This window comes from Herpailurus yagouaroundi, unplaced genomic scaffold (genome assembly GCF_014898765.1).
Source record: "Herpailurus yagouaroundi ecotype Mexico unplaced genomic scaffold, PumYag 188, whole genome shotgun sequence".
In the NCBI taxonomy this organism is placed as follows: domain Eukaryota; kingdom Metazoa; phylum Chordata; class Mammalia; order Carnivora; family Felidae; genus Herpailurus; species Herpailurus yagouaroundi.
Genome location: NW_024412419.1, coordinates 30,326,396 through 30,353,227, shown reverse-complemented (window position 1 = coordinate 30,353,227; position 26,832 = coordinate 30,326,396). Strand labels below are relative to the sequence as shown.

The 26,832-nt window shown below is 44.6% G+C and overlaps 1 protein-coding gene across 3 annotated transcripts in view; it reads right to left on the bottom strand.

Moving 5' to 3' along the window:
* Nucleotides 1–26,832, bottom strand: part of VIT (vitrin) — a 105,355-nt gene that overhangs the window by 58,232 nt on the left and 20,291 nt on the right. For all 3 annotated transcript variants that reach the window (XM_040496509.1, XM_040496507.1, XM_040496508.1), the window contains exons 2-4: nt 23,854–23,923; nt 16,628–16,693; nt 2,987–3,143 (exon numbers count right to left, since the gene is read on the bottom strand). In XM_040496509.1, the coding sequence (XP_040352443.1) occupies nt 2,987–3,143; nt 16,628–16,693; nt 23,854–23,905 (275 nt within the window). In that variant the 5' untranslated portion in view covers nt 23,906–23,923. The remainder of the gene's footprint in view (nt 1–2,986; nt 3,144–16,627; nt 16,694–23,853; nt 23,924–26,832) is intronic.

Genomic DNA, 26,832 nt, shown 5'->3' with positions numbered 1-26,832 from the left:
GCCTCCAGTGTGTTCATTATCCCTTTGGGTTGACAGAATCAAGGGAACCATTCATAATAAGACATCTGATTATGATATATTGTATTGTACTAATATTAAATTCTAACCGCTAAATCTGAATTTCTAAACCAAAGTATGCTCTCTCCAGCTTCCCAGTTCTGACCGTGGGGACTCTGAAGGGATAATATGGGAGGACCCGTGTGTACTTTCTACTCATGTTCTAGGTCTTAAAGCCTGCCTTATGAAGACAGACTCATTCTGTTTGTGAAAAACAAAACTGAGAGTATCAAAAAACTCCTATCTGTTCTCCCTTAAGGTCTTCATTCATCCTCCCCAGGGACAGTTTCTGAATAGTTTCTGAGTAGTTTCGCACTAGGTCAGACACTGGTCCAGAAAACTACAATGGCACTCGGTTGTTCAAGTAGCAAATCTTGTGTTCTGAAACATTCAAGCTCTTCTCCTCCGCCCCTGTACCCTCCTCTGTATTCTCTCCCCACGTTCTTTCCTACTCTCCAACCCCCAACATTGGGATTGCTGAGTCCTGGTCCTTGTCAAAACCCTTCTTATTTTCTCCCCAGTGGGGTCTCCATCCATCATAAAGCCATTCTCAACTCTTACTGGTCCAAAGTCTACATCTACCTCACATCCTCACTTGTACATGAAGCAGTGCTGGGACCCCTGCCCCTGTTCTTATGTACATATGTCACCTGGGCTCTGGACTGGAAGTCAGGGGACATGAGGTCTAATCCTGAATTTGCAACTAACTAGCAACTTAATTAGCTTCCCTATTTCTCAGCTCCTCTTGTAGCAAATGGGGATGTTAACCACAGCCTCAGGGTCAAGATGATGCTGGAAGGAGGGAATCATAGCGCAAGGGATTACTGTGATTACGATGACATCTTTGTGAGGTTGAATGAACTCGTGTGACTCTGTCCTGCATGGGAAGCATGGAAAGGCAAGAGAGATCCAGCAAATGCCAGAGGGAGCAGAGTGCCAACCATCTGGATCACAGATGGGAAAATACAGGCAACCCGAAGACAGGCTCAGCCTCTGCAGCGGACCCTGTGTCCACACAGACACAGCCTGGAGAGGGCCAATGGCGCTGGAGCTGACTGGGCATGCACGTGTGTGGGGATGTGGGTGTGCATGCACATACGTGCAAGCACACGTGTGGGAGCACGCACGTGTGCATTCGTGCATATGCATGTGTGTGTAGATTTGTGTGCCTCTTTCCTTTTTGCAGGGGATTTATTTCAGAGTGAAAGCGAAATATTTTTTTTCATAGTCTGGCGTTAAGAAATAGTGTTTGGTGTAGTTTCTGTCCCTTTTTTTTAAGTTTATTTACCCATTTTGAGAGAGAGAGAGAGAGAGAGAACAGCATGAGTGGGGGAGGGACAGAGAGAGAGGGAGAGAGAGAATCCCAAGCAGGCTCCGTGCTGGCAGCAGAAGGAGCCCCACACGGGGCTTGATCTCACGAACTGTGAGATCATGACCTGAGCTGAAATCAGGAGTCAGACACTCAACCGACTGAGCCCCCCACGCGCCCCTGGTATTGTTTCTCTTGAATGTTTCACTAGTTCTCCGTAATAGAGCGTTTATAGTCCTTTTCCCATCGGAAAATCAGCTCATCATCCCCCCGCAGTGGCGGGGAAAAGAGGCCAGCCAACAGACTCTTCCAGTAATTCTTACGTCTTATTTTACACATAGACTTTGCTTTTGCTGCTTCCCCAAATTTCTGAAAAGCTGCTGATGACACACCTTCAAAGGGAGTGAATTTTACATCTTTGCCCCTCTGTCTGGCAGAGATAGGACGGCACTATCACCTGACCGGTGTGCAGGAAGGAAAAAGATACAGAAGCCTGACTGATTCAGAAACTTCATCCGGCATCCGGTGGCCAAGCACTGACTCAGGGGCCGCATCTCAAAGCAGTCTCAGAGTGGTAGTTAAGAGCTGGACTTAGGTGCCAGTCCCCACACGAGTACTTTCTAACAGTGTGGCTTTACAAAATCTAGTCTGCCTCTCTCTCTCTCTCTCTCAAGATGTGGGCGGTAGTAGCAGCCACGGCGTTGGGAACTGTGAGGATTAAATAAGGTGACACAGGTGAGGCGCTTGACCCAGACACATTGGCCTTTTTGTCAAAGGCGCTGCGTGGACACGCATTGCCCTGTGTTTGGACTCGCAGCCTGAGCAAAAGAGGTTACGAGCGTTTCGGGGCGCCTGGGTGGCTTGCTCACCCAGTCACGTGGCTGACTCTCGGTTTCGGCTCAGGTCGTGATCTCACAGTTGGGGAGTTCCAGCCTCACGCGGGGCTCTGCGCTGACAGCACGGAGCCTGCTGGGGAGTCTCTTTCCCACTCTCTCTGCTCTTCCCCTGCTTGCGCGCGCGCTCTCACTCAAAATAAACAAACTTAAAAAAAGAAAGAAGGATGAGGATTCTGTGAAGGTCACTTTTGCCTCTCCTCATTTAGGCAGTGACTTAGTTCAAAACATGTCATGCTTCCTGTCCTCCTTCCTGGAGGACAGCTGACCAAGCAGTGGCACCTGCCACCCTCCTTCTCACGTGTCCTGTTCTACTTGTCTCCAGGCCATCGCCACGGCTGTGACACTTCTCTACACTTTGTGCCTTGCTTAGTCATATCCCGATTATTGCCTTGTTCAGCACGTACAGGTAGAAAAAACATGCTTCACGTCACCGAGAACTGTGGCTCCCTTGTCACGAACATGAGACAGTAGGATTCTCCCCGTCCCATGAAGTCAGTTCTTTCCCCGGAGGGTTGTGAAAGGAGACTCGGGGCCATGCTTGGCCTCTGCCTAATCCCAGGGGATAGGGTTGCCACACGAAATACAGGATGCTCGGTTACATTTGTAGAGTCTCGTTTGCTAAAGCAGGCAGCCCTGCATGGCAGGGGGTGGGAGGGGTGGGGGGTGGGGGGGAGCCCTGCCTGCAGCCTGGTTGCTGGTTGTTAAGCCCCGTGGAGCTACCCACCTGTGAATCGCAGCACCGCACACGCTTGAGTAAGACGCGTAGATGTCCGTGCCATAAACGTGGTATTTGGGGTCTTGGCACCCTGCTGGGCATTTCACAACGAACTCAGGATTGATGATCTTTCCGGCTTTGACATCACAGTTGATCTGAGGCACAGCTGGGAAAGCAAAATGAGGCCAAAATTACACCTAGGGGTATCAGCTTATACACTGGGTGGCTCTGTCAGGTCATACATGATCATTTACTTAATCTCTAAAAGGCAGGGCCTGGGCCGACCCTGGGTCCTCTCCATATAATGAAAGCAAAGATATAATTAGGACATTCCTCAGGCTAAAAGAACAACAGTGACCATCCACCGCATTTAACCTGCTGAGAGCAAAAACAGAGGTGGATTCTTGTGCTTATTGAGACGATTGAAGAGGAGAACTCTGGGAAAAGACCCACCTCCGGGGGGTGGGGGGTCAGCAATGTCACTGTGGGTCCATGACTGGGGAACACTGGCTTTTCAGATGCTCTGGAGCTAGTTCGGGAAAAGAGGAAACTCTCAGATGACCTTTCGGGCCACAGGAAAGGTATTTCAGGGAGGGTAGATGAGGGAGCACGGGCTGGGGCCAGGCGGCCTGATGCATCAGAGGCTCTGTACTGGAGCCGGGTGGGAAGGTGGGGATGGGGGGGGGGTGCTGGGCCAGGTCAGGAGGCTTGAGGGCTTGTGTTCTGTGCAGGAGGTGGGACACAGTGGAAGGTTTCTGGGCAGGGGAGACAGATAATGGAAGAGATCTTAGGTCGTGGTCCTAGACAGGGGTCCTAGGCCTGGGCTCAACATGATAGTGATATTTACTCATCTGCCTCAACACATGATGGAAAACTAGGACCCTCCCCCCCCACCATCCCCTCTGCAGAGCAGCCAGGGGAAGCTCAGTCTTTCCTGTCTTCCTTTGTCCTTCTTTGGCTTTGTGACAGCCATTGCCAGACTAGCACCATCCATCAGGCAAGTGTTCTAGAGCCGAAAGCTTGTCTGGGAACGAGGTGAGGTAAGTTCTCCAGGGGCAGCAACTGAAAGGGGATGTAGCTGCATCTTCCTTGGAGAAATTTCCCTCAGAAACTCTGAAGGACAAGGTCTCCCGGATGATACTATACTGGTGCCCTTGCAGCTGGGAAATGTATTCCGTTCAGGACCCTGTTCTCCAGAAGGGATTCTGAAACATGAGCATAGTTCAAAAAATAGGCAGAGGCTCAGGAGGTGTCTGTAAACCATCAGGTGGGAGGGCTGGCTGGCAGAACAGGTTGTCTGGCCACAAGGAGGCGAGAATTCGGAGGCGACAAGTGATTGCTGTCTTCACACGTAGGGCTGGTGTGTGCTAGGACACCAGAGGACCAAGCTAGAACTGAAGGAGCGACTTTCCATAGAGGCAAATTTTGTAAAGAAGAACCTTCCAGTGATAGAGGCTGTTCTTGAAGGAATGGGCTGCCTTGTGAAGCGGTGCGTGAGCTGAAGGATGCAAGCAGGGACTGAAGAGTTGAAGATGAGATTTCTCCAGTGGGTGGGAGGTAGAATCAAGCCCTGCCCAGGGCTAAGAGTTGGTGGGGACATGCATGGAGCCAGGACCTCTGCCAGGCCACCCACCCTCTCCCTGGGTTACTGAGATGGTCTCAGAGTTGTTAATGGCTTCCAGCTGTACCCAAAACTCCCCCCCACTCTCTCTCTTTTAACCCTTATGTACCTGAATGGAGCAGAGTTGCATTTCTCTCAGACTGCAGAGAAAACTGATGTTAGAACTTCTGCTCTTTTCCTAAGCTCCTCCCAGACGATATTGGAAGCCCTCCTCCCCCGGGGGGGGGGGGGGGGGCTGAGTCTGATCACAGGCTAAAACAATTTGTGGTCTAGGTTAAGAAGCGGAGTGCTGTGCTCAGAACAGCCTGTGGTTTTCTTCTCCCTACCACAGGTTGCCTCCTCTCCAAAGCTATTTTCCTTTTATCTTTCATTCTCTTAAATCCCGATACTCAAGTCTGCATTTACTATTTTGAGTCTCAGAATATCTTTTTTTTTTTTCTTTTGTAAGCAATTTGGGGGCTGAAGACGCCAGTGTAGTGTCTCCTTAAATTAGTTAATTGATCCCTGGGCGTAAGTGGACGTGTTCGGCTCTCCTCCCTTCCGCACACCACTTCCCCACCCCCAAATGCATCTGCTCCTTTACATGGACACAAAACGGAAGCATACCTTCTTGGTTCTTAGGGATTTGAACCAGGAGGTGACCAGCTCTGCGAACTGGGATTTAATGTGGATGTGACTTTGGCTCTCCTGGAGGCCAACCCAAATCTTCTGGAGTGGAATAAATGGGGGTATATCTGGAAGCTTATTGCCTGAGTATTACACAGTGATCAACGCTACTGAAAGACTTTAAGGTATACACAACACACGCAAAGGATTTTCCATGAAATAGTTGTTTTAAAAAGACAAGTGGGGGGGGGGGGAAATGTCACATGGGAATATTTTGCTTCCTGCTAATCAAGTTCCCCTTTCCCTCAAGGGGTGTTTGTTTCATTTTTTACAAAGGCCTGGAAGTGCCCTAAATAAGCTCTGTATTAACTGCACCCAATTGGATTAGCAAAATCAGTGAATTAACTCAACCCATAGCAGGGAAAAATGAAATCAAGCACATATGCTCATGTACTTTGGAAAAACAGAGTGCAATGGCAAAGTGTGGCTAAAGGTCAAATATTTGTTAAATTTGTACAGAAAATTAAGCTGGAGAGAGTGAGCTAATTAAAAGTAATTGCCCAAATCACTGGGAAGTGTAATGTCTGAATCCAGCCTCAGGAGGAAGCGGCCATTTGCATTTTGGGGGCCACTTTTCTTTGAGTATAGAAACCACAGTTTGGTTCTTTAAAGTATTCCCCCAGTTATTTGTGAAGTAGCCTGTTTTCTTGTAACCTCGAAGAATCTTTCATCCATCCACTTATAGCCCAAAGGAAGTGATTTCTCTTTGCATTTCCTCTGAATACTTTTGAACCACTCTGATCTTACAGCTTAGGTTTTCCTTTCCTTTTTCTTTCTCTTTTGTTGTTCAGGTTCATTTTCGTATCTCCCTTCACCCTTCTCTGGGTTTTATCTCAACCGTGCAGAACTAAGACTTCCTTAAGAGGACAAGACAAAATTAAGGCAGCTCAGGAAGTATCATCCTCAGGTCTGAGGGGAGGAGGAAGACCTTTGGCAAATGCCTGGTGAGGGGTGGGCAACGCGCGCTGCTTCCCTACTGTCAACTTCAGGGGATAACCTAGAAGTCATCAAAAGGTTTACTGCCAGCAACGTTTGAAGAAAGCAAGACGAGAGCCTCTCCCGGTCCTTCCAGAGTAGACAGGTGCCATGGTGGTGAGGGAGCCCGGGGCTGAAGTCACAGAGATGCTAGGGTTGTCCAGAACTGCTTGGGTGGAACCTTTGCACAGAGACCTGTTCCTTGGCCATATACTCTTCTTCTCCCTAGTAGGATGCCTTTAGGTTACCTTGCTTTCTCATGGTCACTATCACTTTCATTGACAGAGCTCATGTGAAAGCATTGCAGAATCCGCCAAGATTTCTTCCTGGAGGTCCTTGGCACCAGCCATAGGCAACAGGGAACCGCTTACAACCCAGATGATTAGAACTGAGAGATGAACTTTAGTTGCTGCTCACTGAGGTCCTGTGTTTGCTGTATGGATCTCAGCGGGTCCCTGGGCAAAACTGGTACTGTCTGAGTCACTATTTCATACAACACAGGAATACTAGAGGTAGGTCTTCTGCCTGATCTAACAACGGATCAGGTGATGGGCTATCAGACTGGGTAATGTCGCATACAATACGCCAATCACATAGCAGACCAAATCAAACGGAATACTTGTTTTCTATTCATCTTTTCACTGATCCCAGGTGAGCTACATTGCTTCTGGAAAACAGATAGGTTTCCTAATCAGTTAAGAGAAGCCCTTTGTAAGGTTGCCTCCTGGCAGCTTATGAGGAGGAATTATTATAACATAAAAGCACTTATGTATAAACAGTTTTGATGTGAAATTTGATTTGTTAGAAATTTGAAACTGAATGTGAAATTTGTTAGAGTGTGCTATTGAACTCAAGCAAAGTCCAATTTTTAAGATAATTATGCAAAAACATTAATGAAATAAAAATGACCTTTAAATAAAATTTGAAGATGAACTGTCTCCTTGATCCTCATGCCCAGTGACCAGATCATGTGAATCCTTCCTTGGTGGTGACTTCTTTTGCAAAGCATTCTTGCCCATTTTTCTTAAACGGTCCTTGACCACCTTGAATCTTTGGGCAAAAGCCATCAATACTATTTTGCTGCCCGTGGAAAAATTTCAGAATCCTTAAGGCCTTTCCCAATCCCCTCCACAGGACTTCTGGGCTTGCCAATATTGCTCCTGGCACTTTTCAAATGCATGTCATCTTGCAAACTTGGCTTGTATCATTTCCCACACCTGGAACCCTCTTTCTTATATCTGTGTAAATGTTACTACTTGTCAAGGCCCCAGTTTCAGTCAGATCTTCATCTACCTCCTGGAATATATATTCCACAAAAGTAAGGATTCTTGTCTGCTTTGTTTACTGCTGATCAAAAATGTCTGCTGAATGAATGAATGGATGAATGAATGAACTGGTCCATTAGCAAATCTTACTAGTTTTATTTCCAAATCTGCTATTTCTCTCTACCTCCATCTTGGTCCAAGTCACCAACATTTCCTGTCTGGACTATTAACATAATAGCCACCTATCTTGTCTTCTTCCTTCCATGTTGCCCACCCTTTGCCCCAAGCTTTCCCCATTAGACAGTTAGGGTGATTCTTAAAAAAAATGTAATCACATTTCATCAGTTTCCTGATTAAAACCCTCATTGGCTTCTTATTGCCCTTAGGATAATGTCCAAGCTCCTTGAGATGGTCTACAAGACCCAAAGGACTTGGTCCCTGTACTCCTGTCTACTTAATCTCCTACCACTGTTACTTGGTGATGAGAATGTGCTAGGCAACAAAATCCTAGAAGAAGGAGCCTTCAGACAGAAAGAAGAGCCAGTGCAAAAACCCTAATGTGGGAATGGGCTTGGTGGTTTGAAGAATATAAAGGAGGCCAGTGTGTGTAGAGAACAGTGGAGGAGGGAGAGCGAGATCTCTGATACAGACTGGGAGGTCAGCAGGGGTCAAATCACATGGGGACTAGATGAATTAATAATCCTGCCATAACCAAGATGTCAGAAATTGTTTTTGCTAGCCCTCTTTCCAGGACTGTACAATAGCTTTTTTTTTTCAGAAGAAATTTATTGATAAGCCTACTCGGGATAGAGGCTGAGCTTCCAAGGACCTGTGTGTGGGCTGAACTCTTCAGAGAGGCAAGGAGAAGCATCTATGTGTAAAAGGGGCTTGAGAGGGAGGTAGGGGCATGAGATGGTAAGGGAGAGAGAGCGAGGGTGAAATGAGGTGCTGGCAGAAGATTTTATGCTCTACAAGATGACCTCTTCTGTTGATCCTGGAAAGTCCATAGTAAAAGCTCCAAAATATGATAAAACATCAGATGCAGGGAAGTTTCTTGTACAAGTTAGTAAAGTAGCTGAATCACAGGGCAGGGTGGAACAGGAAGGCCATTGCAACACAGGAGTGACTAGGTAGAGAAATCATGAAGTTCATTGCAGATTCTCCAGAAATCATGGGGAATGCTCCAGACTTTTTAAAAGATTATGGAACTGGTATTCATACAGGTTTAATCTGGCATCTGAGGATCCATGGTGGCCAAGCTAACACTGGGACGACATCACTCTAGATGATGGAATGACAGCATTAGTTAGAGGTGGGGCTGGATTTGAACTCTAACATGTCTGATTCTAACACTATACCACATTTTCCCTGAGACAAGCTTTTGCCAAGATGTGAAGGCTTGGGGTTAAAAATATTTTCCTTTGGTCATAAAAGATTCCTTAAGAAGACTATATCAAGCGACACTGGAGGGAAACATAAGGCATGTGATGGAAATTGTTTACAAAGGCAAACCCAGTAGAGAGCATGTGCCTCAACAGGTAACTCCAAGCTCAAGCTTTAAGCACTTCTTAAAAACTCTATAAAGGTTGGTCCTTCTAACCAGGCTTCCATATGCTATGGAAGGACAGCGATGAAGGAGTGACTGGAGAACAGAGGTTAATCTATCTGTGGCAACACAGCTTTTGGGCAGCTGCAAAAGTTTGTGTCTCTAAAAATAACCTATTTTTAGTTTTCAAAGGACTCTAATACACATTTTTTCTTTCACTTGAACCCTACAAAACCTTGAGAGGTATATTATTTCTACATTTCAGAGAAGTGAGTTGACTTGCCCAAGCCCAAGTACTAAGTAAGTGGCAGACCCGCACTCAGGTCTCTGGCTCTAAAGCCAAAGTTTTGCCGCTTCCACCTGTTTACTTCGTCCGTAACTTCCGTAAAGAATTAAATTACTCTTCCCTAATCTAATCCTAAGGGTTTTCCTGAACTCAGAGGTCACTGACAACCACCAGTGGGTGAATATTTCTTGAAAATTTGTGTGTGTGTGTGTGTGTGCGCGTGCACGCACTCATCTGTGCATTTATCCCATTGTTTTCCTGTTATTTCTGACAAGTGCCATGGTAGAGTTTGCTCAACTAAAAATCTGCAACACAGAGAGTGCACCTCCCTTCTCACTCCCACCTCAGAAGGAGGGCTAGAAAGTGAATCCTCTTCCTGTTTCATGGTCTGAGAAAGGGCACACACACCATTCTGTGTGGAGAACACACTGGTGTTGGTACCAGGTGTCTAAGAAGCAAGCAAGCACTGAAGGTTACTCACAAGTTGCTACAGCTAACAACACGTGAGCCTACTCGGGAAGCTGTGTGTGTGTTCTGCCCAAATCTGACAACCACCCAGAGCTGTCTCTTCATCAGTGTCCAATGCACTAAATAACCAAGTCCCAGAACAATTACCTCTTCATGCCCAAGGCAGTACCTCTGGGAATCATCAACCTTTCAAGGTTGATTGCAAAAATCTTTCCATGCCTTACAAGGTATTAAGGTTAACTTATTGGAAAGAACCACGTGGATTAAAGGTTGTACATTTCACTGCAAGTTAAGACTATTTTAACAGACTCAATGTAATGGAAATATTTCAGAATGTAGCTTTACTGCCCTGGAGAATATCTCACTGTTACTTATCCTACTGATTGTTGTCTTCATTGTGTAGACAGCTCAGGAAACTCTGAAGGTCCCCATCATCTAATCAATGGCAAAGAACAAAGCTTCTCCACCTGGCCTTGTCTAGTCCTAACCCATTTCCCAGCTGCATCTCCCATGACTCCCCCACACTTAAACCGACTACATCACTCACTGTTTCCTGACATCATCTTCCACTTTTTCCCCAGGATGTCTGGGCTTAGTCTACCTAGAAAACCCTCCCACATACCTCTGCCCTACTTTCAGTTCGTGTCCTACCTCGAATGCTTCTTCATCAAAGCAGTATGAATCTTTTTTTAAATTTTTTTTAACGCTTATTTATTTTTGAGACAGAGACAGAGCATGAACGGGGGAGGGTCAGAGAGAGAGAGGGAGACCCAGAATCTGAAACAGGCTCCAGGCTCCGAGCTGTCAGCACGGAGCCCGACGCAGGGCCTGAACTCACGGACCGCGAGATCATGACCTGAGCCGAAGTCGGACGCTTAACCGACTGAGCCACCCAGGTGCCCCAGTATGAATCTTATTCATACATCCCTTGTTATTCTTATGTAATCATCTGCCACGTTTTGCTTTATTTTATAGTGGGTTTTGGATGTTGTTTTTGTTGTTGATTTGTCCATCCATTCAACAAATACTCAACGAGCATTCAATGAGTCTTCATGTTGCTTTTGATCTAGATGGCAAGACAGACTCTATAAAAAAGCTCTTCTAAGAATGTGGGATAAGTACAGAGCAGAGGAAGTGTAGTGCACATAGGAGCCATATAAACTCGTTTAGTGTGTGTGTGGCAGTGGGAATTAGGTCCAGGAGGTCTCACCTTTGCATAATTTAATTTTATCTTCTACAAGATTGGGTGCTCACTGAAGTCAGGGACTCTGCAGGATGGATGGCTGCTAACATGTTGCATGGAGCTGATCATGGCTCTCACCTGTGTGATGCCATCTCGCCTGAACCCACTTTTAACGGAAGCCATTGCTTCTGAGGCTCTTCTGGGGCTTCCTTACATGTAGAAAAGCCATGGAGGAGACTTTATAACTTAAAAGATTTTTTCCCTCCTTTACAGACACTGCCTGGCAGGGATTGTTCCAGAGATGCTGGTGGACATAATTTAAGGGGAAACATATGATGTGTTTGTTACAGTGTGGCCTGAAATGTTCATGAGTTGAAGACTAGGCTCTTTTTGAATGTGGAATCTACACATAGACGAAGTTAACAATTAAAATTCATAAAGTACAGTGACTGCCTTAGGAGAAGAGTCTTATGAATATACCCGAACCCTTCAATAATTATTTGTAGCCTACAACAATCGAGAAAAATGCCCCCACATTTTGGTCATTTGTTAGCAACTGCTTGAATAGGTTTGTACTGACTATGTCTACCACTGAGGTGCCTCTAAGTAAGGTCAGACCCATGGCTCCAAAACATATCAGGAAAATGAGAACCTTGAGAAATCACCTCTGAAAATAAACTTGGTGAAACTCTCATTGCATATAGTGTGGTAAGCTTTACCATGGACTATACAGTGGGTTGATTTATTGAGACATTCACTTAGGTTTATTCTGATTGTATTCCTCCCGCCGCCCCCCACCCCCTTACTATTCTAAGAAGGTAGTCAGGCCTTTGTCTTCTCCCACCTCTGGAATTCAAGGTTGCAAGAGAGAGGGCAGAGTTGCCCAAAGACAGCCCTCACGCATTGGGAATTCGTTTCTCCAAATCCCCCCTGTTTGAGAGCACTGAGCTTGGTCAGCCCAAAGAGTGATGGAGAGGAAATGATCTTCCAAGACTGGGAAGGTGGGAGTGGGCAGGTAGGTCTCGGTGGGGGAAATGTCTCTGTTCCCTAATAGCTGCCTTGGAGGAAAATCATCTGGGAGCAATACCTGGTGTGGTGCCCCTCACAGTGAATCCTTAGTCCTGGGACTGCCGCCATTTTTCCCAAGATCCCACATTTCAGAAAACAATGGAGTGCCCAACTTCTACAGATAACATGGGCTTGGACACTGAGCAGGGCACGGGAGCTCCCTGAATACTGTAGATTGCATAAGCCTTCCAGGGACTGGAGCAGGGAGGGAGGAAGCCCCTGTAATGATGAAATTTTAATTTCTCAGCCCCTGGAAATTGGCAGTTTGGAGTCAGACTTGATTTGATTAGAAAATGAAGTGATGTGATAAGCCAAGCGTGCTGAAATTACATTGTGCCTAATACAATTGTGTACATGAAAGCAAAATATTAGCTTGAAATGAATGGTCATGCATAAGAGCGAGGAGTAAGTTTGTAAGAGCTTCTCCCATTTCTTTTTTTTTTTTTTTAACCTTTGCTTTCCCTTTTGTAAGACTCCCATGCCAGATTATTTTCAACATGTAATACCTTCTTGGTCTGAAGGGCCCCCAACGGAGATAAGTGATATCCATGAGGGCCTCTGGGGAGCCATAGGAAGACCAAAGAAGTGGAAAAAGGAAAAGGAGATGAGAAGAAAAAGAAATGATAAAGAAGACGAAGGAGAGAAAGCAAAGTCTACATGTAGACAGAATAGATGCACTTGTACGGCACATGGCTTCTGGCCAGACCAAAGGAAGACACCCACGCTGGTTCCTCCTTTTCCTGTTCTCTCCACATCTCTTCTACTTTATTTCCTATTTGGTCAGCCTATAGTCATCCCACACCCCTCATCTGTCTCCAGGCAACAGATACTTCGTTCCTAAACCCTGGCTGGCTTGGCAGAAGGCACTAAGGAAGCATCTGGGGTTGAACCTCACACAGACCTGCATTTCCAATCTGGCTCTGCCAGCCTGTGGCACCAAGTCGTGGGCACTGAGTCAAGAGCAGCGCTGCATGGGTCGTAGGGGTCAGTGTCCACTCACCAAAACTCTCAGATTAGTTTCTTCTTGTTAGCCTTGAATAGGCACTGGTGCCAACGGAGGGCTGGCCCGAAGAGGGGCCAGAGGGCACTGATGAGTACCCATGGTTTTACAATCATATCTGCAAGTACCCCTGATCTGGGATGTCTGTCTACTTCATGGGTTCTCAAATTTCACCAGGCATTGGGATTACAGGAGGGCTTGCTAAAACATGGATGGCTGGGACCCGGCGTTCGCATGTCTGATGTCAGCAGCCTGGGCGGGGTGGGGCAGAAGGTCCCAGGTGCTGCTGGTGCGGCTGGTCCAGGAGCACACTGTGAGCATCATTGACCCAGTTCGTTCTCACACCGAGGCCAAAGTGATTGGTTGAAAGTCTTGCTTTTATGATTTCCCTTTTCTGCCTAAAATCCTTCAGTAGCTCCCTACAAGATACATTTTGGGGTGTCAGCTGAGCTGGAAATGAAACAACATTTTCCTTGGGGAAGAGGTCGGAGACCACCTCCTCCCCACCTCCTCCTTTTTGAGCGTCTCCTGGGAATATGGGCTCCAAAAAGGCCCACCTTTTGATCTTATGATGCAAGGCCTTCAGCCTTCTGACCTGTGGATCCGTAAATACTCACTTCTAGAAGGAGCTCGGGGCTGTCCAGGTATAGGGGAGACGACCACGGAGTCCATGCATTCACCTCTCAAGGAGATGAGAGAAAATGTAATTGTTGTGCCTCCTACTTCACTGTAGACCTTCGTGTGAAGTGCTGGGCAGACTCAGTGGACGCTTTCACTGTACCCGTACATGCATGTAAATCCGTGCCCTCACCAACAAACTGCATGCTCTCTCCTCTCTCTCCATTTGTTGGCAGAAAGAGTTTTGTGTTTTTTCAATTTTTTTTTTTTTTCTTGGCAGGATGGTCTTATTTCCGCAGCACAACCCTAACTACTTTATTCTTCTCTGAGAAACCACCCTGCCACCTGGGATGATGCAATTAGGTTCTATCTCCCAAGAATGTGAGTCAGTATTGACAGACACCATGTGCAGAGTGGGTAAAGGGAGGGGGAGAGGGAGGACCAGGGAGAGAGAGGGAGAGGGAGACAGTGAGGCAGACATGCATAGAGAAGCAGAGGTACTCATTCTTGGGGACTTTTCGTCTGGGGTGCGGTTCCAGCGAGTTCCAGCTACCAACCCCCCACCCACGTCCTGCCAAAATCCCTTTTGGAGTTATGCTGATTGCAACCAAAATAATGTGCGCTGAGATATTCCCATAGCCCTCATAAGGAAGTCCAGATTCCCGGGCACGGTAACAAAGCTCTCCACGATCCCACGCCTGTTTAGTCCTTCACCTCCTATCTCAACACCTTCACTTCCTACTCTATGTTTCAGTCACATCAAACTACTTTTTAGCTCTTTCCACTCTTCAGGCCTTAAGCGTGCTGTTTTCTCTCTGCTTGCATCCCTCTCTTCTCACCTTTGCCTGGTCTATACCTAGTCGGTCTTCACATATCAGTGTAGGTGTGGTGCTTCCTCCAGGAAGCCCTCCCAGATATACAGCTCTTCTCCACATTCTTGGAGTACGTTTAGCTGCCTGGTGACTTGCCTTTCTTTCTCCCTAGATTTTGAGCTCTGTGAGGGCAAAGACTGAGTCTCAATCGCTGTTGTATCTGGGTGTCTAACATAGAAACCGGTACTTGGTGGGCACTCAATAAATACTGATCAAATGAATGGAGTGACTCTTTGCCATCAGTCACCTACCCCAGTGGCAGACTGACAACAGCGAAAAGAAAACATGAAAATGACTTTGGCCTCAAGCCATATAGACTGTCATTTAGAAATACTCCTGAGGTAGAGAATCAGACATTGCCATGGTTTGAGAATATGCTATTACCTTCACTGTATCCCCATCTCCCTACCCCCCTTATTTCATCATTGTGCCAGGGTTTCCAACTAGAGAAAAGGCCTCTTGCATGTACTGATTCAAATGTGCTGCATCACCAGGGAGATTTCGAGTATAAGGTTAGAATTTAGCATATCAGAAATCTAATCCATTTGAGATCTCTCAAAGAGGTTTGCCTTTGGGTCATTTAGCACAGGCTTTCATAGTCACTGACAACTGTTGTCATGGTAATCATGGAGCCTTTCATGATTTTTGTAGATGAGTTAATGAAGATACTGGAAACAGCCCAAAGGAATTCATACTTGGGTGTGCGTTTGTCTCCATATTAACCCAATCATTGTTTTGAACACACATCTGCCCCTGGGCTGATTCTCTTGGCTCTTGGTACCCACAGGAATAAATAAACAACTGATTCCTTTTTAGGATTTTAGGCTTGGAGGCTGTGGATGGCTGCTCTTTTGGTCTCATTTCAACAGGAAATCCCACATGGAGGGTTTAAAGGAGCAGAAGGGAAAAAGAATGGTGTGTGAAGCAAATATCTTTCTTTTATTTCAAATTATTAATGTTGCTGATTGCCAGCATCTAAATTTAATGCCTGTGAAGAAGTTTCAGTTGTGGGAAGCACAGAACATTGACTATATCTACAGCATTTCTTTCATGGTCCTTTATAAATATACCTTCACTTAGGCCTCCATCAAATGCACAAATTTAGATCCAGATATCTGAGCGTGTTTATAGTATTGGAGTGTGAGATTTTCCATCTATGTCCTGTCCTGCTAGTGATTTCCCAATATCCATTCTTCCTTCTTTCCTGTAATACAATCCCTTACTTTTAGCTAGGCATGTGGATGCTTGAAATGAAGACATTTCCCATTCTTCCTTAAAGCTGGCCAATGACATTTAAGTAGAAGTGGTGTATTTAACTTGCTGGACTTATCTTTAAAGGGGTGGTGGGTATGTGTCCTTCTTCATCTCTTCCTGCTGACAGGAATGTGGATGTGATGGATGGAGCTGGGGCACCCATTCTGGGCAATAAGTTGAGAGCCATGTTGAGGAGAGCAGAATGACAAGACAGAAGGGGTCCAGGTCCCTGGAGACTGTAAACCTTCCATAAAAGCCCAAACTGACTATGTTTACAGGAGAAAGAAGCTTTGCTCCTATTTAAGCAATTGTTATTCTGGGTTTTCTGTCATCTAATTTTAACTGATCTATTATCCAAAAATGAAATTTATTTTTCCTCTTTCCACTGATGAGGTGTGAAACCTTATGCGCTTTTCTGTGAGATTTACCTTCTTATCCCAGAGCATGCTGGAAGGTGAACATGTTTGCATTAGCCAGACTCAATTTTCTGGTATGGAGAATTGAGACAGCATTTCAATGGCAAGAAACTAGCTACTCCAGCTTAGCCATAGAGACTTAGTGTTGCCCAGCCTTTGTATGTACATTTTGAAGTTTTCCAATATGATGGGACCACATATCTTTTACCCTAAAATCAGCGCTCCTATTTCAGATGCTTTTGTGGAATGAAGTAGGTGGTAAATAATAATTACTACTAATTAGACTGAATGCAAAGTAATTGAAGGAAGACCAAGAAACCCCAAACCTTCCGAATTATCTGAAACAAGCATAACAGCCCAATACACGGGAGATACAAGTCTTATGCTAGTAAGGAACTGCAGTTTTACTTACTTAACTTGGGCCTTTTAATCTTCTTTGTCATGTCTTTATTTGAGTGTATTCCAGTCGCCAGCAAAACTACATGAAAAAAAAAATTGAAGAAAACCTAATCAGTATCATTTTACCTAAACACTTTCCTTTGACCCTTATCTTTGCTTCGATCCCATGTTAAAATATTCTCATTGGTGGAACTAATTTTCCCTTAAATGAAGGTCGGGGAAATAAGATGATTAGTTTGTGTTTTTGTCCTCCGCGGAAACAGGCCTTTCAAAAACATCTCTTGGATACCTGCCCTTTGCTTTTCTTCACATTTCACCACATCAACTCCCCTCTCTCCAATTTCCAAAGGAGGAAATGTGGGCCTGGAGAAGTCTACTCTTTGCTCGGTGCAGAAATAAATGATAGAGGAAGGATGAGCACCGAGCTCTCCTGGCGCTCTTTCCTCCGGTCCACACTCAGTTTCCAAATGGCTAATTCCCCTCTAGGCTGAGAACTCCATGCGCATGCGCATGCCTGTGTGCTTGTGTGCATGTCTGCGCATGTGCATGCGAGTGAGAAAGGGAGGGCTGGCAGGGAAAGGTACACTAGGAGGGGGGGGGCTGGGGAGAAGAGGGGGACTGGTCGCAGGGTCTTAGGTGTGACCTGGGTGTCCCCTGTTGGTGCAGCACCCGGTTCTGTGCCCCATCAAGGCCAACTGCAGGTAGGTGACCTTTCCCCTCAGAAACAGGAATAGAACAGCTTTTGGAGACGGCTGTCTTCAGGAGGTGTAACACCAGAGGAAGGAGGGGGGAACTCTCTCCTTTTTAGTTCGAAGTCACGTTACCAGTTTGAGCCTTGTGTTTTTAAAAAATAACATTGGCCAGTTTTTCTTATTTCCAAAATAGTACACGTTCCTCACTGAAGGATGTAAAAAACACAAAGAACAGTAAGGAAAATATAAATATAGATGAACACAAGAGTATAATATTTTTGGGTTTTTTTCTATATGTGTACTTATTCATGCAGGTGCTCAAACAAACCTTTGATCATGCTCACACCGTTTACAATGTTTTATAACTTATTTCTACTTGAGGATATATACAAACACTTTTTCATGTCATTAAATGTGCCTCTCACAATAATTTTAAGTGTGGGCAAGGTATTGCACTGTATGGATGTATCAGAATTTAGCTAACATCTGATTTGATATAAATTGCTTCATCTCCACACGGATCCTTTGTTATTTCCTTTAAATAAATTTCCAAACAGGATTTCTTGTCTGAGAGACATGCCCACTTAAAATTTCAATATGTATTATGAATATTTCTCATAGCATTTTTTTTATTAGCAATGTCTGAAAACACTCATGTCTCTACCAATGCGAATTCTACCTGCAGATAGAAAAGCAATGTTTTCCCTTCAAAAGGCTGGTCAATTCTCCATTCTCCTTCCTTCCTCTCTAGGTCTCCCTTCTACCCTACCCACCCAAAGCTGGTACTGTTTCACGCGTCTCTATTTTAGCCACGTTTTTGAGAACTCACTTTGTGGATGGGGTTGGGACTCCAGAGGTAAACATGGAGAGATAGAGTAATCAAAACAGGCATTCTACTTCCTGCCGTGTGTGTGTGTGTGTGTGTGTGTGTGTGTGTGTGTGTAACACAACTCAGATGCTCAATGTAAGCATACGTGGACTTAGGAATTCTTGAACTGGCAACTACCTTTGAAGGAAAATGTCACCAGCATTCGTTAAGAAAACTTTGTATTTATCTTGTGATTAGCTAGTCTGCACCAATGGTACAGCCCTTGAATTATCCCCAGTTTCGACCTTTAATGTTAAGCGGAGGCCTGGACAGTTGACATACCATATCCTGCAAGAACAGACACATGAAAGAGAACTGAATGAGACCCAGAAGTCGAGCCAGGTGGAATGAAGGCAGACATTATTTACGTGTTATTTACTTCTGGGGTTTGGGTGGGTGTGAGTGTCCTGGAGGTCTAATTTTTATAGTGGTCTCTGTGTCATTTAACTCTGTGCAAAGACACATCTTCATTTTATCCACGAAAACAACGAGCCCTAGAATATTAAAAAAAAAAAAAAAAGCAAGTACTAAATAAGTATATAGAAGAAAATTAAGCAAGTAGAAGGAGTAAATGAAATAGTAAGTAATACATTTGGGTATCAATATTTGTGGAAAACCAAATACTGTCCTCCCAGGTCTGTGTGCCTGTGGCAAGTGGTTTACAAGTCTCTGTATCATTAGGACTATAAATACTTCGGTAAGACCACCCCATCACTCGCATTTGCTTCCCCATGACCCTCCAGGCTGAAAACATGCATAACTGGGCTCAGTTTTACCACAGTGGTTAATAAAGTCATTATTTTCAATGGAACGCAGAGGCCCTCTCCTTGGCCTAGATGCTTGTTAATTAAAACTCTCCAGAAACCACTCCTCAAGGGGAGGGCTGGTCAATAAGGCTGCAAATGTGCTTGAGCCCTGGAGCAAGTCTTCATTCCTCACATATAAGGCTTCCCTCCCTGCACTGGAAATGGTGAATTGACTGTTGAATTTGGGAAAGAGAAAAATCAGTCTTGTGTTGCCTTTCTTAGGAAGTCAGGCAGAGCGCGGGGATGGATGGCCAATACTCACTTCCAAGGACAAAGTGGACCACAGGTCTGAAAGCCAATCCCTTCTGTAGCAGTAGCTAGTCACCGGGCTATGGAGGCCATTAGTGTCTAGAAGGCCTGAGGATGTTAAATCTAGAGGCCAAAGTTCCAAGGCAATCATGGTTTATGAAATTTGTTGCAATACTTCTCAATTGTTGAAAATTCAGTATTCTAGTTTTGAGTAACGTTGAATAAAGGGAATACGGTTCTCACCTTTTGATAGTAGTACTTGAAATTACCAAACCAACGAACTGTTGATATTACTTTTTCAAAGAAAAGATTTTCCCCCACTTCTCACTCTCTTCCTCTTTAGAGCAGCCATGAGTACAGTTGAGAGGGCTGAGGTGTGATTGTTTTAAAATTCAATTTAAATAAATTATCATCCAGATAGCTTATAGATAAATACAAATGAGTTGGCTTAAAATGATGTTCGGTCTCATTAATGACAAGAAATGCAAGGTAAAGCCAAACATGATAGTTTCTCTTATCATGTCAGTAAATATTGAATACAAGATTATACTTAATCTTGGCATGGATTTGAGATGATGGCATTTAGGTACACTGCTGGTAAAGTCTAAGCAGGTACAGTCATTCTGGAAAGTCATTTGGCAATATATGTCAGTAGCCTTAAAAATATTTCTATTCTTTGTCCTAGAAAATATGCCCCTAGGAATATATCCCAAGTTATAATTAGAGATAAAGATAAAAAGTGAGGTAAACAAATGTCCATTACAGCATTATATATAATGGCAATCTGGAAATAATGAAATGTTGGAAATATCCCAACAATGGGGGTATCCTGAGCATTTATTACAAATGATGTGTTAAAGAATATTAAACGGCAAGTGCTCAGTTCTAAACTTAAGAATGATTCTGACAAAGTTAGAATATATGCAGAGGGAAATAACATAGCAAAATGTTAATGATGGAATTATCATTTCTATTTTCTATATTTTCCCCATTTTATAGTGTATTCCATATATGTATTCCATATTTTATGTAGAATATGTTTCTTTTACAATTAGAAAAAGGCAAAATGTTTTATAATTGGGTCATGTTGAAATCATATATGCTTATGATAATGCAAAGTCCATTCCAAAATCATTGGTATGATTAATAGGCACTTGTGTCCCAGTTCTCCCTATCAATAATGAATTATAATCAGAATTCACTTACTTTCAAGAAAAGACATGAAGGGCCAGAACATCTAATCAATGACCAAATCAGGAAGTACTTACTGAAAACTTATTATGTGCCCAGAACTTTTATGGAAGTGCCTTGTTTTAGCCCATAAACTTTTTGATAGATCCCTTCAGGACCCCTGAAGACACTAACTCCGGTGGTGTTGACAAAAACTCTCTCCTTGACCAAACTTTAATTCAACTCCTCCAGACCCTCTTCCCAGCTGGCCTTTGACTGTGGGCTTCATTGTCTCTCCTTGTTGATTCTGCATCACTCGGTTTTAGCAAGAATCCTGTTTACAGAGAATCCTCCACCCTTGATACCTGATCGCCCTGGTCTGCCTTTAGCAAGAACCCCCCACCCTTGATGTCTTCACTCAGTAATTTCCATCCACTGACCCATGCGACTTGCTGCTTGGATAGAAATCTCCATGTTCTTGTTGTATTTGGATTTGAGTCCAGTTCTATAGTGCGATCTCCTCTACTGCAATAGTTCCTGATTACAATCTGTTTTTACCTCTTTAAACACTATCCAGCTCTGGTTCTCTTTAAGTGTCCACAATGCCTTCCTGAAAACTGATTTACGAGGCAGGTCATTTTAAAGCAGTTCAAATTTCCCCCATGCTTTAATTTGGGATTATGTTCTCAATGAAACATCTGGCATTAAATAAATCAGAGCTTCATAGCAAAGACAGGACAACTTACTCTCTACAATCATATAAATCATACAGTTATGCTTCAGATCACAAATATTAAAGCTGGGAGGAGCTTTGCAGGTTATCCTTTTATTTTATAAAAAAGAAACAAAGTTCAAGGTTAACACCTTGGCTAAAGCGGCAGTTATTTGGGGGCAGAAGTTGGAACCAGAACGCAAGTTTGCTGGCTACTGTCTTAGCCCATGTATACCACTTGCTCCCCATAGGTGCAGTTGTTGAATCTGACGCCGTCTTCAGGTAGGTAGAGTCAGAATTGAGTTAAATTACAGGACATTCAGCTGGTGTTGGGGAATCACTTCGTGTGGTGAAAAAACCCACACATCAGAATGGGGTACAGAGTTGGACTCTGATACCTTAGAAATCCAGCATCCCTAAGGAGAACAATTAATTTCACGATTATTCTTGAGTGCCGGTGGGATGTGTCAAGCACTGGCGATGCACCAGCTCTTGCCCTCAACGAGTTCACAGCTTTGGGGGACCTGGGCTAGTGGCAAGGCAAATGCCATGCAGCTATGATGAGAATCAATACAGGGTGCAATGGGACACTTAGAAAGATGGCCTGATCAAATGAGGGGCTGAGGGAAGGTTTCTGAGGACCAGTAGGGCTTGGGGAGGTATGGAGGCAAGAGGAAGAACATTCCAGGAAGGGGAACAGCATGGTCAAAGGCCTGGAGGGGAGAAATGATGTGAGTCTCAGGGGAATGAGAAAGTCAGTACTTTTCAGGTCCCTGGAAGCCAGAGTGGACTCCCTGGGGAGCAAAGAGCACAGAAGACAGCAAGGGCCATATCAGGAAGGCCTCCCCAACAAGCAAGGCACTTTAATTGATAGGACCCCATCTCAAAGACAAAAGGGAAATACTGAGGAGTTTAATTCAAGAGTGGTGATCAGACATGGGCTTTAGAGAGATTGGGGTATGGGAGAGAAGGAGTTAGAGGGGTCAGGATTTGGGGCAGGGAGGCTGTCATGGGTACCAAGGAGCATGACAGGGAAATGGTCCTGGGATGGAGACCAGCAGATGAACAAGAGAGATGCCAGGGAGGCAGACGTGTGAGGACACAGAGAGGGGATTTTTGTGACAGGAGTCTCCTTTGTCTACTTTGATTTCTCACTTTCTGAATGAGTAGCCCTGAGGGGAGAGAGTTTTGCAGAAAGGCAGGCTGAGTCAGGCTGGGACCAGGAAGGACAGTCAAGTCTTCCTTCTTGGTTCTGTGATGCAGGGGACATGCTGAGTATGAAATGGCCTCAGGGTTTGCTTGTTTTGTTTGTTTTACAGTCACTAAAGCCTTCTTATTTCTGACTCTCTACCTGCCCTAAATAAGAAACCTGCTAACAGACGAGTGATTGTGGGAGGGGGCAGCCTCTCAAAGGACAAGGTCCAAGTGAAGGAGCCTGAGTTTCCCAGGTGAATATCCTTCAGCAGGTTGGTGGAGGAGTCTGGACCAGAACCCATGTGAACCCTCCGACTCCCAGTCTAGTCTCCTTCCACCAGGTGAAAGCCCTCTTGCCTTCTCAGCTGTGTTACCTCTTTCTCTTCCATTTGCCAACTCTGCTGTGTAGACGCCCTCTGCACAGACCTTGAACATTCAGACTATGTTATGGGTTTAATTTTGTCCATCCTAGATTCATATGTTGAAGTCCCAGCCCCCAATACCGAATATGACCTCATTTTGAAATAGGCTGCTTGCAGATGTAACGATTTAAGTTCTGATGCGGTCCTACTGGACTAGGTTGGGCCTCTAATCCAATATGTTGGATTATAAGTGTTATAAGAAGGGGGAAATTTGGGCGCACACACAGATGCACACACAGAGGGGTGTGACGTTAAGAAGTGCCAAAGATGGCCCGCAAACAACCAGAAGCTGAGAGAGAGGCATGGAACAGACTCTCCACCACAGCCCTCTGAAGAAACCAAGCCTGCTGACACTCTGAGTTTGGACTTCTAGCTTTCAGGACAGTGAGCGAATAAAATCTTGCCATTTGAAGCACCCTCCACCCCCACCCCCACCCCCGGTTTGTGGTATTGTGTTGTGGCAGCCCTAGTGAACAGATAGACTGCCTGAAAGGGCTTTGCACACTTCCCTGGCATTAGTATCACAGCCATCCGTGGGGTCACTCTATCCAACATGGTTGGGGTGCAGTGGGGTTGAAATTACTAGAAGATTACCCTTGGGCTTAAAGCTAAACCCGTCAACCCTCTTCTCTCTTCTGGGCGAGCTGCTGCTCCTCCAGAGCCTACCCAAAATTGTGTTCCCTGCTGATAATGGGTAAGGGTTTCATCTCCAAAAGTATGGGTCACCAGTGGTTACAAGTAAGGTCATGTCAGTGATAATAATTTTTTTTTTTTTTGAGGAATAAGAAACAAGAATGTTCCCAAATTCAGAATCCTTAAATGTGCTCTATCTGCAATGTTGGCTAGTTGCTGAAGAATGCACAGATATATGCATATAAATGTGTGTAATATGTACAAACATGTAATACATACATTTGCCTTATACAAAAATATATACACACTTACATCCTGAATTTGATCCACAGCTAACATTCTCACTGAAACTTCCCTCCAAACTATGTATCATAAAAAGATACACTGTGCTGTTTACATGCACTGTCTTGGTTTAAACCTTTTCTTGGCAAGATTCTTTGGACTTTAGGAAAATGTTAAAAGTGTATCCAGATACACATATAAAAGTACTTACCAAGGAACATTTCAATAACAGATGCCTTCATAGTGAGGACAACAATCCCCATAAAAATCAAAATGGCACCCTGGAGAGGAAGAAACAATAACACCATCACATTTCAGCCAAGAGTTCTGAAATTGGACGCGTGGAGTGGGGGGGGGGGGGGCGGGGCGGGGAGGGCTGCCTCGTTTTGCATCGCTCCCTGGAGTCTCAGGATTCTAAGTGGCAGCTTGCTCTAAGGAGCCCACAGAGATGGCAGTGGCCAGCCTCACTGGTACCCAGAACCCCTGCTGGCCACTAGTCCCTATTCTTCACAGGTTTGGTCTTTACTTAGAACCGAAGACAAAGTAACTCCACAATTTCGGGAAGATGCTCAACCAGCCTTTAAATTAGGACAAAAGCTACACTTATGATATTGAGAGAACATTTTTGGATTACAAGTAAACAATGCATTCCTCATTCAATAAATATTGATTAAATTCCTATTATATGGCTAGGTATTATTAGGGAGGAAGTGATGGAAATGGAACTAATAAAGGTTTCTTAAAAGACTTATATTTTAAAAGAAGTGGGAAGACATGTGTAGATACAAATAACCATAACGTTAGTAAGTGTGCCAGGCTCCATAAGGGAATAGAAGAGGCGTGTGTAGACCAGTGGTTCTCAAACTTTGCTGCATGTTAGTATCATCTGCGAGTTTTATTTTTTCAAAAAAAAATTTTTTTTAACGTTTATTTATTTTTGAGACAGAGACAGAGCATGAACGGGGGAGGGTCAGAGAGAGAGGGAGACACAGAATCGGAAGCAGGCTCCAGGCTCTGAGCCATCAGCCCAGAGCCCGACGCGGGGCTCGAACTCACGGACCGTGAGATCGTGACCTGAGCCGAAGTCGGACGCTCAACCGACTGAGCCACCCAGGCGCCCCACGTCTGCGAGTTTTAAAAGGCCCTGATGTCCGGGCTGCACCTCAGACTAATTGAATCAAAATCTCTTAAGGTGGGATCTAGCATTGTGTTTTTAAGAACTCCCCCAGGTAATTTCAATGTGCTGACAAATTTGAGGACCCGTGGTTTAGAGCAAGACTTGCTAAATCTTACATGCATAGGAATTACCCGAGATTTTGTTAAAATGCAGATTCTAATCCAGTAGGTCTGGGATACTGTCAGAGATTCCCCAGGAGGCCAGGGAATTTTAGAGAAAGGAGAGATAATGACAGCCATGGGGATAAGAGAAAGCCTCCTAGAGGTGGTAGCATTTGATCAACTTTGAAAGACCAACAGTTTGGACATGCAGAAATAGGGAGAAGTGACCCCAAGGTCACTTGGGGGAGGAACAGCACTGACAGGAGCTCAGAGGTTAGCATAGAGGATATGAAGATGCTATCGATCTGTATGGGGTTTCCTCCTCCTCTTGAGGCTATGAGGAAACTCTAAAAGGTTTGTTCATACTACCATTACTCATTACATGGAGCACATACTGTGTACTCTGTTGCCTCAAATCTTCACGATAAGCCAGTGTGGCAGATTTTATGATGCCTTCAGGAAAGTAAGGCTTAGAAAGGTTAAATGTCACATCCCTGGTGACCAGGGTGGTCAGTAGGACCAGAATGGAGGTGGAGTAGGTAGGAAGGATCTGCCCTGGGCACAGGCAGTGAGGAAGAACATTGTCTGAAAGAATTTAAACGCTTAAGGTTGGTCTGCTTTTTATTACCTTTATAAGCTAGCAATTCTAAGCAATGTCAGTGATAAAGCACCCCTGTCTTCTGGGGTGCATGGCTCTCTGCCCAGTGCCATTGCTGTGTGGCCTAAATCTGGCATTCATACCCTGCACTCTGCTGTCCCCAGTGGTGTTATTCTCTGGGGCAGGGAGACAGGGAAAGCCCCTGACTTGTAGCGTTTGTTGATTTCTGTGTAAAAATTCCATGGCTGATGACGAAGCCACCAAAGTAGAGAATTGGGAACACCATCTAGTACTAGCTAGGTCCAGTGCAAGTTTATACCCAATATTTAGATTCAGTACTATGCAGATTTTATTAACAAAAAGCAATTATCAAATTATGGTTGAGGTAGTAATACAAGTACCTGATGCAATTAACTTAAATAAGACTTTTTAGTATATGAAAGATTTTATTACAGACAATTAAATTAGGCAGCAAGAGTAACCTCAAACAGAATGGATTATTTTGCTAATTGCCAGCAACAATTGCAATGTGTTAAATTTCCCAATAAAAGTTGTTGACTACTGTTTGCATAATAGGCAAATAACGGCTCTTAGCTTCAAAATAGAAATAAAATCATAACATACAGTCAGTATGGCAATTTGATGCTTAAATAGCTGGGTTATGTTTTGGAAATAGGGTGATAGCAATTAAAAAATTTTTTTCGTCTTTTACTATTTTGACTCTGAGAAGCTCCGGAGCCACTTAACATGTTTTCAGGACGAAACTGTTAATTTTTTATGGAATAAATGCAGTATATCAAGCTACCCTACTGTACCGACCTAACACAGCCCCACCAGTTGGCTGTTACTGTTCAGCTTTGCAGATTTTATCAGGTCACCCTTGATTTCTGCTTCTCTTTCTCCACATCTTACCTATCAGCCAAGGCTGTTGGCTCTATATTCATAATGTATCCAGAATCTGACCATGTCTTATCATCTTTACTACTGCCATCTGCTCCAGGCCATGCCTCCTGTCACCTGGTTATCACAATCAGTCTCCTTACTGGGCTAGTTCCTTCTTCCTCTGACTCCACAATCCTCACAGCAATCAGAACTCTGAAGTGGCTCCCCATGTTACTCCGAATCAAAGCCCAAGTCTTGACAAGTGGCTTACAACCCTATGTGATTTTGCACCATTGGCCCCCCCGACCTCATTTCTCCCCATTTTCTCCCTTACTTGTTAAGCTCTGAGTACAATGGCCTCCTGGCTGTTTCTAGCACACACTTCTCATCTCATGGTCTGTTTCCTCTACCTGGATGCCCCTCCCCCAAGAT